Here is a 12,306-nt window from a genome sequence, read left to right on the forward strand (position 1 = left end):
TGCTTCAGCTGCTTCATCAATGACCTTCCCTCCATTACAAGGTCAATAGCGAGGATGTTCACTGATGATTGTATTTGTAGCATTTTCAATGCCTCAGATCACGAAGGGGTAACAATAAGGGGTCTGCCATTTAAGATGGAGATGAGGACAATATTTTTCTTTCTTTGGAATGCTCTTGATCAGAGGCCAGTGCAGGCTGGATATAGAGTCCCTATAGTGTGGAAGCAGGCCATTTGGCACATCCAATCTGACTCCAAAGAACAGTGTACCCAGACTCACTCCTCTACCCTATCCCCGTAACCCTGCATTTCCTATGGCTCACTGAATATCATTGAATATATTGAAGTCTGGGTTTTTAAACAGATTTTTGATCTGCTAGAGAGTTAAGGATTATAGGAGGGCCACTGGAAAGTGGAGTTCAGGGCACAATTATATCAGCCGTGATATGAGCAGCATGGTGGGTCTGCGGTTAACACTGCCACCTCAAAGCACGAGGGATCTGGGTTCAATTCCACCCTTAGGCGACTGTCTGTGTGGAGTTCGCACATTTCCATGTCTGCATTGATTTCTTCTGGGAGCTCCAGTTTCCTCCCACAGTTCAAAGATGTGCATGTTAGGTATCCAGGGATGTGCAGCCTAGATGTGTTAGCCACAGGAAATGTAGGGTTTTAGTGGGATGCTTTTTGGAGGGTTGGTATGGACTTGATGGGCCAAATGGCTTCTTTTCACACAGTCAGGATTCTATGAGCTCATTGAATGGCAGACCAACCTTGGGCATGGAGCAATTTCTAGCAATGATTTGTTTAAGGGATTTAGGGGTCATTGACTAGGCTAGCATTTATTTCTCATTCTTAATTGTCCAGAGGATAGTCAACCACATTGCAGTCACTTGTAGACCAGACCAGGTTAGGATGGCAGATTTCCTTTCCTAAAGGTTATTAATGAACCAGATGGATTCTTTTCATGTGATCCACATTTAGCCAGCTTTTATTCCAGATTTGTATTGAATCCAAATGTTACCATCTACCATTGTGAGGATTCGAATACCTTTCACAAGAACATTAATTTGCAATCCTCGGCTATCAATCCAGACATTACCATTATGCCATCACCTCCCATGGGAACCACCCTTACTCCTATTTCTTACTGTTTTACAATCACCTGTGACCATAGGACACCAGGATTTATATTGGAGGGCTGTTGACAAGTGTTGTCCAAAGGCATGAAATTTTTAATACACTGATGGAGACTTATTTTCCCACAAGCTTTTTTCTCGCTCTTTCATCTTATTCAAGCCCATCACAAGATTGTAGAAGCTACTTACTTCTGGGGAGCGTGAAACAGGCGCGAGGTGTTGGGTCCCAGCATTTGGCAACAGTCAGCGTGATGGGTCTTAAGAAAAGAACACTCACATGTTAGGACTTCCACAAAACAGGAACTAAAACCCTGCTCAAGATTCCAGCAACTGAAAGGTTAAGTGAAATTTCAGGATTTCAGCATCTGTTCCTCTTTGAACAGCCTGACGGGTGCTGCCAGACTGAGCTCAATCATGAATAAAAGGACCTTAGAGAAACAGATGAGTTGCATCCACTTTCTGCCACGTTGCATTCGACATATTGAACACATTTCCCTGCTTTAAGTTTCAGTGAACATTTTAAAAGAATACTTATTTATTTCCCGTGGGTTTGCACACAGAGATTTAAGACCAAATTGTTTCTCCTTTAGCCTGCTGTTATATTAACCCAATACCGCATTAAAACGCAAAGAAGTGAAAACACTGCATTTATGTAGCACCACTCATAGCTTCAGGACATTCAAGTCCTTCTGAAATGTAATTACTGTTGTTAAGTGGGAAAATTGGCAGATAAATAGTACAGAACAACTCCCACAGACTGCCTGATGATAACGATCAGAGACTTGGTTTTTAGTGAGGTTGGTTGAGGTGTAGATGCTAACTACAACATTAGGGACTGTAATGCTTTTGTTTGCATTCACCTTCGAATGCAGGCAGGGTCATAGGATAATTTTCTCATCTGAAAGACAACACCTTTGACAGTGCAGCACTCCCTCAGCCCTGCCCAGGATTTCATCCATGATTGTGCGCGCAAGCCTCTGGGCCTTGAATCCACAACCTTCTAACTCAGAGACAACTGTGTGACCCACTGAGATAAGGCTGGCACCTCAACAAAGTCTGCTACCCACACCATGGAATTTCCCTCTTACCCTGGCTTGTGAACGATCTCTCTCAGAACTCGCACTGCGTCGTCATTGCTCATGTTCTCAAAGTTGATGTCATTAACCTGAGATGAAGGAAAAGCTACAATTACTCAACATCAGAATATTAGCTTCCTCAGCAAGGGAAGCAATATCAAGGTGAACCCAGCATTCACTTATCGGTTTCTTGGCAGGACCTGTTAGGCATTGATGAGATGCAGCAACTCTGACTAATTCCCTTTACCAATTCTCTGCTCACTTGGTTATCCTTCTTTCTGGTAAAGAACCATAAGACAAACAGAGAAATGACATCACTGTCAGGGCAAATGCAAAATTGTGTGTAGGTGCAATAAGGGCACCAGATGAGACGTGAACCCAGGTAGTGTGAAGCAAATAATAAAACTACCACATTTTGTATAAGCTTAGAATATCACTTTGCAGTGCAGTGCTTTGCAACCAATGATGAAGTGAGGTCATAACATAAGAATGAAGCAGCCAATCTGCACACAGTGAGTTCTCATAAACTGCAAGGAGCTAATTAGCTGACAATCTTCACTAGTTGATTTATACTCAAAACTATCGCTCATTTATGCTTGTGCGTATGTCTCCCATGCATTTTTCCCACACGACTTCATTCTATTGTATCACCTTTTGTGACAGATCATGGAGTGATGTTAGAATGAGAATTAGAATCCCTACAATGTGGAAACAGGCCCTTCGGCCCAACAAGTCCACATCAACCCTTGGAAAAGTAACCTTCCCAGACCCATTTCCCCATCCACTATTTACCCCTGACTAATGCATCTAACCTACACATCCCTGAACACTATGGGCAATTTAGCATGGCCAATTCACCTAACCTGCACATCTTTGTACTGTGGGAGGAAACCGGAGCACCCGGAGGAAACCCACACTGACACGGGGAGAATGTGCAAACTCCACACACAGTTGCCCAAGACTGGAGTCAAATCTAGTGTTGTGAAGCAGCAGTGCTAACCACTGAGCCACCATGCCACCCCATGTGACCTGATTTCCAGCACCTTCCTCTCAAGAATATTCTCTCTGATTTCAGAGTTAATGTTTCACACTCAGCCACCCCCCTCTCCCCCAGCTGGGTGAGGAATCGTGTGAGCTCCGACCCGGGGACCCACCTGCAACAACATGTCTCCAGGCTCGATTCTGCCGTCCGCTGCCACAGCCCCTCCCTTCATGATGGACCCAATGTAAATCCCTCCATCGCCTCTCTCGTTACTTTGCCCCACGATGCTGATTCCCAGGAAATTGTACTTCTCTAAAGGGAAGCATGTGGATGTCAAAGTTAGCACTTACAGTACAGAAACATTCACAGAATCATAGAGTCCCTACCATGCAGAAAGAGGCCACTCAGCCCATCGGATCTACACAGACCCTCTGAAGAACATCCCACCCAGATACAGGCCCTCACCCTGGCCCCATAACCCTCCCTTTACCATGGCTAATCCACCAAGCCTGCACATCTCTGGACACTATGGGCAATTTAGTATGGCCAATCCACTTAGCCTGCACAGCTGTGGGAGGAACCCAGAGGAAACCTACACAGACACAGGGAGAATATGCAAATATTCACTGCAAATGGTCCTTGTTGGTATGTATTTTCCTCACCTCACCAGCCTCCTCCCACATTATTTCATCTTACCCTCTCAGCATATCCTTTGATCCCCCTCTTTCTGTTGAATTCTTTTACCTTCCCCTGAATGCATCATAGTCTCAGCCACTCCCTGTGGAATCAGTTCCACATTCTCTCCATCCTCTGCATTAAAACAATTTTTCTCCTTCAGTCGCTGTTGAATGAATTAGCAATTATCTTATGCTTACGGCCCCTCGTTTTGGTCAGAAACATTTTCCCTGCACTTACCCTATCAACCACTTTCATAATTTTGGAGACTTCTACTTTGTAATTCCTCAGCTGTATGGAAAAGAGCCAAGTTGTCCAATTTGTCTTGTTGGATAATGCTTCTCATTTTCTGACATCACCATAGCAAATTGTTATCACATCTACTCCAATGCCTCTATGGTTATGTGTGGTCTAAACAATTTTCTATGCCAACATAATAGAACAATCTCTACTTTATAATTCCCTCTCTTTAGAAAGAATTTCGACTGCTGTGCTTGTTTATTTTAAGCTCTCAGTACTCTAGTATTATTCGTAATGATTTATGTGACTCTTAGCTCAGATGGCACTGTTTCCCCCATTTTTGTTATTACCTTTGACCAAAATGCGTCGCCTCACACTTATTTACATAGAGTCATAGAGATGTACAGCACAGAGAGAGAGCCTGCGGTCCAACTCAACAGTGCCAACCAGATATCCTCAATTAATCTAGTCCCAAACCCTTCATATTCATTCACCCATTCAGATGTCTGTTAAATGTTGTAATTGTACCAGCCCTTCCTCTGGCAGCTCATTCCACACACGCACTACTCTCTGTGTAAAAAGTTGCCCTTTAGGTCTCTTTGAAATCTTTCCCCTCTCACCCTAAACCTATGCCCTCTGGTTTTGGACTCCCCCACCCCCAAGAAAAAGACCATGTCTATTGACCCTATCCATGCCCCTCATGACTTTATAGGCCTCTATAGGGTCACCGCTCAGCCTCCAACCCTCCAGGGAAAACAGTCCCAGCCTATTCAAACTCGCCCTAAAGCTTAAACCCTCCAACCCGGCAACATCCCTGCAAGTGAAGCTCATTTGTCAATGTGACTCCCATCCTGAAAGTTTATTAATATCTTCCCATATTTTTGTCATTGTTCTCCTCAATACTAACCAGTTACTGTTAACAGAAATTTTAAAATTGTTTTATCAATTCCTAAGACCAATTTTTCAAAATGTAAGCAGGCAACACAGATCCTTGTGGAATATTACTCCTTACTCTTTGCCAGTCTACACTGCAGCTCTTAACACAGACACTTTGCTCTCTGTTTTGTCAACAGCTTGCTATCCATCCTACTATCTGACCCTTAACACCACATGTTCTGACTTTAGCCATGAATTTAGCCAGTGATAACTTATCAAAGGCCTTTTGAAAATCCAAATACATTTTGTCCACTGCATTAACCTTTCCTGGCATTGCCTCAAAGGATTCAATCACTGTTCAAACATAACCTTCCCTTTTGGAATTTGGGCTGACTCATAGTTGTTGCATTTTTTTGTTGCTCAATGTTTACTTTAACCATAGTTTTGTGTAAGGATTTCACTGTCTTTCCCAACACCGACATGAAGTAAGGTGATCTACAGATCCAAGTAAGAGTAACAGAAATTGCGAGGGAAACTCAGCAGGTCTGGAAGCATCTGTGGAGAGAAAACAGCATTAATGTTTCGGATCCAGTGACCCTCCTTCAGAAGTGCAGTGTTACACCGTAAGTATTACATAGCTGTTCTGAAGAGTGCTGCCAGACCTACTGAGTTTCTCCAGCAATTTCTGCTTTTGTTTGCTTCAGATCTCTAGCATCTGCTGTAACTATACAAAACGGTGGTGCAGCCACACTTGGAATATTATGTACAGTTCTGGTCCCCATATTTCGGAAAGGATGTAGAAGCATTGTAAAAGGTGCAGAGGAGATTTACCAGGATGTTGCCTGGTCTGGAGGGAAGGTCTGATGAGGAAAGGCTGAGAGACTTGGGTCTGTTCTCATTGGAAAGAAGAAGGCTAAGAGGGGATTTGATACAGACATACAAGATGATCAGAGGATTAGATAGGGTAGGCAGTGAAAGTCTTTTTCCTAGGATGATGATGTCAGTTTGTACGAGGGGGCATAACTACAAATTGAGGGGTGATAGATTTAAGACAGATTTCAGAGGCAGGTTCTTTACGCAGAGAGTGGTTAAGTGCGTGGAATGCCCTACCTGCTAATGTAGTCAACCCAGCCACATTAGGGAGATTTAAGCATCCTTAGATAAGCACATGGATGATTTTGGGATAGTGTAGGGGGGACGAGCTGAGAATAGTTCACAGGTTGGCGCAACATCGAGGGCTGAAGGGCCTGTTCTGCGCTGTATTGTTCTATGTTCTATGTTTGATTTTAGAGGAAACAAAAAAGAATTATTTTTACACTGAACTGTTATGAGCCAAAATGTGCTGTTTGATCAGGTGGTAGGAGCAAAGTTAACAGTAACATTCATAAGGAAATTACATATGTAGGAGAAAAGGATAAACCATGCAAGGTAATGGTGTAAGAAGTGTGGAACTAATTGGATAACCTATCCATAGAATTAGCATGACGTGATGAACAGATTGCCTCATACTGCATTAAATGATTCTGGATGGCAAGTGTCGGCTTTAAAATTCAATCCTTGCAAGGCTCCATCATTGTAACACAAGCTGCAAAACTTTGCCCACACATTGCCCAGCATTTAACTTTCTAGTAGGATTAGTTTTGTCAAACAGCTTATCTGCTCCCACCCACACCCACCTTTCCGTTTGCCCCTTCCTGCTGGAGAAGTGTGCACTCACCCATGTTTAAAGTGACGGTGATAATGTTGAGAGACATAGTGGAATCTGTGATACTACTAAACGAGGAGGACTGAAAAAGAGAGCAGAGACATAACTCAACAAATCCATCAGTTTCCAGTAATTCGTTCAGAGCAGGAAAACTGGTATAAACCCCTCACCAGAACGTCTGTGAGGAACTGGTCCACTGAATAAGATTTTCTGGATGAGTTGCCTGCACATGGACAGTGTACACAACAGCTCAGAGCAGTTCTTCTCTTCATGTCAGCTCACTTCCCACCTCCCCACCCTCCACATTCAGTGGGTGTCAGACAGTCTCAAGACTTCACCGTGGTGTAGATCTTTGCCCAGTCAGAATGAGCTTTGAGTAAAGCAATCCTGCAGTCGAACCAGATCCCTGTCTTCATCCAATGTCCTCAGTAATAGGCTCATACAGGTCATAAACAGACGACTGCAAATGTATACCCAGCTTACAATGTATTTAACCCCTGTCCTGTCCCTGTCCTGGGAGTATTTGATGAGGACAGTGCCAACGGAGCATTACTTTCAGTTTGAAAGAGTGACAGGAACTTTACCCAGTAACTAATCCCATGTTATACCTGTTCTGGGAGTGTTTGATGAGGACTGAGTTGAGGGAACTATACTTTCCATTTACTTCTCATTTATAAGGCAGCCTTACTCTGTATCTAACCAGTACTGTCCCTGCCTGAGAGTGTTGGATGGGGATGGTGTCAATGGAAGTTGATTTTCAGTTTAAAAAAAAAGAGAGCTTTATTCTGAATAAGCCCCATGCTGTACCTGTCCAGGGAGCATTAGATTGGGACAGTGTTAAGGGAGCTTTGCTCTGTATCTAACCTCATTCTGTCCCTATGTAGGAGCATTTGATGGTGACAGATTTGAGGGAGCTTTGCTATGTGTCTAATCTCCTGCTGTACCTGTCCTGGAGCATTTGATGGGGACAGTAATGAGGGAGATTTATTTTGTATCAATGCCAGGAGGGCTGGCTGGTGACATTGGGTGCCTGACAATGTAAAGTCTTTGACTCCACCTGTATTAATGCTCTACACTTTGTTGTGTACAAAGATAGTGGACTTGAGACACCAGTTTTTGAGGAGTTTGTTACACTAAGAGACAAGAAATCCACCCACCCTCTCAATCCGGGGAATCCGCTGTTTCCGTCGCCGTCGCTTATGTCGTCTCATGAGTTTGGATGAGTTGCTTTGTTCTGTGGAGCTGCTGAACCTGTAATGGGAGTGAGTCACAGAAAGACTGAGACAGATTCGGGGCTCAAACACAATTCTTCATCTTCAGACTAGATTTGTGTTTATCTTTGGTGAGAAACTGATTCCGGCTGGAGATACTACTCCCTGAATGCAGGAAACTCTCTGATCATCTCTCCTTGCAGCCAAAATAAGCAGACAGTGGGTGACAGGCCAATCCCATAGCTGTTCTTGATCAGTTTTGCACACACAAAGTAATAAAATGTCGATTCTTCTACCAAGGGGCAAAAGTGAGGAATTAATTCTATTGTTCAGAGACGTGGTCAACCTCCACCTACAATTATTGCTTTCAGCTCTGACCAATGCACCTCAGAAAGAAAGGATGGCTCCAACACAGATTTAGCAGGAAGATACCAGGGGTAAAAGAAAATAATGATGTTGCATAGAGGTTTCTGATCTGGAGCAGGAACCCCAGATCACTGTGAGTAGTGAGCTTACCTCCCCTGGCTTTCCTGCTGTCTCAATTAGGGTTGGTCTGGATCAATTGAAGGATTTTCTGACAGAATGTTTTACAAGGCACATGTGGTTTACCAAAGCTATCATTTCAAGCTGCTACAACCTTTCAACATTTACCTACAGTTCTGCTTCAAGTATCATAATAAGAATGATTTTGCATTTATATAGTTCCAGTTCTAACCTCAGGATTTATAAGCTAGTTTTTTAAGTGATACAAAAGAGGAAACATGGAAGCTAATAAGTTCCCACAAATTACCATGAGATAAGGTGCAGATTAACCTTGTTTCATATATAAGCACTGGCCCAGGATACCTGCGATAATCCCGCCAACTGTGATATGGGACCTTTCGCAGCCACTTGAGGGGACACATGGAAACTTGATTGAATGGCTCATCCAAAGTATAGCTTCTGCAGTCCCTCAATTTGGCACTGGAGGTGTCAGTCCAGATTTTGTGTTCAAGCCTCTGGAGTGAGACTTCAACTTTGTAACTCAATGAAAAGATTATCACGGTTCCTATCTTAGCAGAGCCATCAACTAACCTGGCACAGAGTGCAGTCCAAAATTGAGGTCTAAGGGATAGAATTATGGGAAGGTGGGGGGATCTGAGTGGATCCCAAGTGTTATCTAGTCACGCAAATGGGTTGAATTTAGAGACTCTGGATTAGTGGTGCTGGAAGAGCACAGCAGTTCAGGCAGCATCCAAGGAGCTTTGAAATCGACGTTTTGGGCAAAAGCCCTTCATCAGGAATAAAGGACTGACTAGCTATGATCATGCAGAAGGGATGTATATATTGGTGAGGTACTGGAAGTGTACATAGGTTATGGAACTGTACTCCCACAAGAGCTCAGGACTTGAGCAGAAAAGAAAATTGAAGGCAAAAAATTACCCTGAAAAAATAGGAATAATGCTGGCACAGCAGAATTAGAGGCTGTTTTGGAAGGTGTAATAAACCACATGCAACACCAGAGGGCAGGAGACATCACAGACACTACCAAAAGTGCTCAACAAAACATACAAGGTCTGTTCAGATTAAAGGAGAAAGTGAGGACTGCAGATGCTGGAGATCAGAGCTGAAAATGTGTTGCTGGAAAAGCGCAGCAGGTCAGGCAGCATCCAAGGAGAAGGAGAATCGACGTTTCGGGCATGAGCCCTTCTTCAGGAATGAGGAAAGTGTGCCAAGCAGGCTAAGATAAAAGGTAGGGAGGAGGGACTTGGGGGACAGGTGTTGGAAATGCTATAGTTGGAAGGAGGTTAAGGTGAGGGTGATAGGCCGGAGTGGGGGTGGGGGCGGAGAAGTCAGGAAGAAGATTGCAGGTTAGGAAGGTGGTGCTGAGTTCGAGGGTTGGGACTGAGACAAGGTGGGGGGGAGGGGAAATGAGGAAACTGGAGAAATCTGAGTTCATCCCTTGTGGTTGGAGGGTTCCTAGGCGGAAGATGAAGCGCTCTTCCTCCAGCCGTCGTGTTGCTATGGTCTGGCGATGGAATAGTCCAAGGACCTGCATGTCCTTGGTGGAGTGGGAGGGGGAGTTGAAGTGTTGAGCCACGGGATGGTTGGGTTGGTTGGTCCGGGTGTCCCAGAGGTGTTCTTTGAAACGTTCCGCAAGTAGGCGGCCTGTCTCCCCAATATAAAGGAGGCCACATCGGGTGCAGCGGATGCAGTAAATAATGTGTGTGGAGGTGCAGGTGAATTTGTGGTGGATATGGAAGGATCCTTTGGGGCCTTGGAGAGAAGTAAGGGGGGTGGTGTGGGCGCAAGTTTTGCATTTCTTGCGGTTGCAGGGGAAGGTGCCAGTAGCGGATGTTGGGTTGGTGGGGGGTGTGGACCTGACGAGGGAGTCACGGAGGGAGTGGTCTTTTTGGAACGCTGATAGGAGAGGGGAGGGAAATATATCCCTGGTGGTGGGGTCCGTTTGGAGGTGGCGGAAATGATGACGGATGATACGATGGGGGTTGGTGGGGTGGTAGATGAGGACCAGTGGGGTTCTGTCCTGGTGGCGGTTGGAGGGGCTGGGCTCAAGGGCGGAGGAGCGGGAAGTGGAGGAGATGCGGTGGAGAGCATCGTCGATCACATCTTGGGCGAAATTGCGGTCTTTGAAGGAGGAGGCCATCTGGGTTGTTCGGTAGTGGAACTGGTCCTCCTGGGAGCAGATGCGGCGGAGACTAAGGAATTGGGAATATGGGATGGCGTTTTTACAGGGGGCACGGTGGGAGGAGGTGTTGTCTAGGCAGCTGTGGGAGTCGGTCGGTATATAGTAAATGTCCATGTTGATTCGGTCACCCGAGATAGAAATGGAGAGGTCTAGGTAGGGGAGGGAGGAGTCTGAGACGGTCCAGGTAAATTTGAGGTCAGGATGGAAGGTGTTAGTAAAGTGGATGAACTGTTCAACCTCCTCGTGGGAGCACGAGGCGGTGCCGATACAGTCATCGATGTAGCGGAGGAAAAGGTGGGGGGTGGTGCCAGTGTAGCTGCGGAAGATAGACTGTTCCACATATCCTACGAAGAGGCAGGCATAGCTGGGGCCCATGCGGGTGCCCATGGCTACTTCTTTGGTTTGGAGGAAGTGGGAGGATTGGAAAGAGAAGTTGTTCAGAGTGAGGACCAGTTCAGTCAGTCGAAGGAGGGTGTCAGTGGAAGGGTACTGGTTGGTACGGCGGGAAAGGAAGAAGCAGAGGGCTTTGAGTCCTTCATGATGGGGGATGGAGGTGTACAGGGACTGGATGTCCATGGTGAAGATAAGGCGTTGGGGACAGGGGAAGCGAAAATCATCGAGGAGGTGGAGGGCGTGGGTGTTGTCCCGAATGTAGGTGGGGAGTTCTTGGACTAAGGGGGACAGGACCTTGTCGAGGTATGCAGAGATGAGTTCGGTGGGGCAGGAGCAGGCTGAGACAATGGGTCGGCCGGGGCAGTCAGGTTTGTGGATTTTGGGCAGGAGGTAGAAACGGGCGGTGCGGGGTTGTGAGACTGTGAGGTTGGAGGCGGTGGGTGGGAGATCCCCTGAGGTGATGAGGTTATGAATGGTTTGGGAGATGATGGTTTGGTGGTGGGAGTGTAGGTTAGGTGGGGTCATGGTCAAGGGGGCAGTAGGAGGAGGTGTTCGCGAGCTGGCGTTTAGCCTCAGCAGTGTCAAGGTCGGTGCGCCTCCCTTGTCTGCCAGTTTGATAGTGAGGTTGGGGTTGGAACGGAGGGAGTGGAGGGCTGTTCAGATTAAATAATGTATTTTGAAGACATTCCATTCCAGAATAAGAACTTGCATTTATATTGCACCTTTCAGGTTGTTAAACATTCACAGGTGCTGCACAGGAACGTAAACCAGCAGCAACTGATACTAAGGACTACTTGGATAATGGTCAAACAGGTGAGTTTTAAGCAGCATTTCACAGGCAATGAGAGAGGTTGATGGGGAAAGAATTCTCGAGCTTGAGAGCACGGCCAACATTGGTGGAGTAATTAAACTCAGAGCTACTCAAGGAGCCAGAGCTAAAAGAGCACAGGTGTCTCAGAGGGCAGTGGGGCTATGGGGAAGAGTGGGTAGGGGGGTTCACAGCTCAAGGGCTGGACATTCCACCATCCCACATACTCAGACCATTCAGCCCCTCGAGTCTGCACTGCCATTCAATGGGATCATAGCTAACACTACTCGCAGCCACTTTGTCCTTTCCCTATAGCTCTGACCACACTACTGACCACAAATCTATCGCAGCCTTAAACACACACCAGGACTCTGCCCATACAGCTCGCTGGGGCAAAGATTTCCAAAGACTCATAACCCTCAGAGAGATGAAACTCCTCCTCATCCCAATCTTAATTGGACGCCCCTTCATTAAGGGCAAATGAACTCAAGCTCAAGTGGTCTCAAAATTGCCCTGCCC

The 12,306-nt window shown here is 45.8% G+C and overlaps 1 protein-coding gene across 2 annotated transcripts in view; it reads right to left on the minus strand.

Moving 5' to 3' along the window:
- The window catches only part of LOC122556138 (segment polarity protein dishevelled homolog DVL-3), a 147,959-nt gene that overhangs the window by 22,077 nt on the left and 113,576 nt on the right, over positions 1-12,306 (minus strand). For both annotated transcript variants that reach the window (XM_043702621.2, XM_043702622.2), the window contains 5 exons: positions 7,847-7,940; positions 6,702-6,771; positions 3,366-3,505; positions 2,224-2,300; positions 1,325-1,392 (listed from right to left, as the gene is read on the minus strand). In XM_043702621.2, coding sequence (XP_043558556.2) covers positions 1,325-1,392; positions 2,224-2,300; positions 3,366-3,505; positions 6,702-6,771; positions 7,847-7,940 — 449 coding nt within the window. The remainder of the gene's footprint in view (positions 1-1,324; positions 1,393-2,223; positions 2,301-3,365; positions 3,506-6,701; positions 6,772-7,846; positions 7,941-12,306) is intronic.

The sequence above is a fragment of the Chiloscyllium plagiosum genome, unplaced genomic scaffold (assembly GCF_037043375.1).
Source record: "Chiloscyllium plagiosum isolate Xiang-an unplaced genomic scaffold, Cpla_swu_hap1 HiC_scaffold_13, whole genome shotgun sequence".
NCBI classification, from domain to species: domain Eukaryota; kingdom Metazoa; phylum Chordata; class Chondrichthyes; order Orectolobiformes; family Hemiscylliidae; genus Chiloscyllium; species Chiloscyllium plagiosum.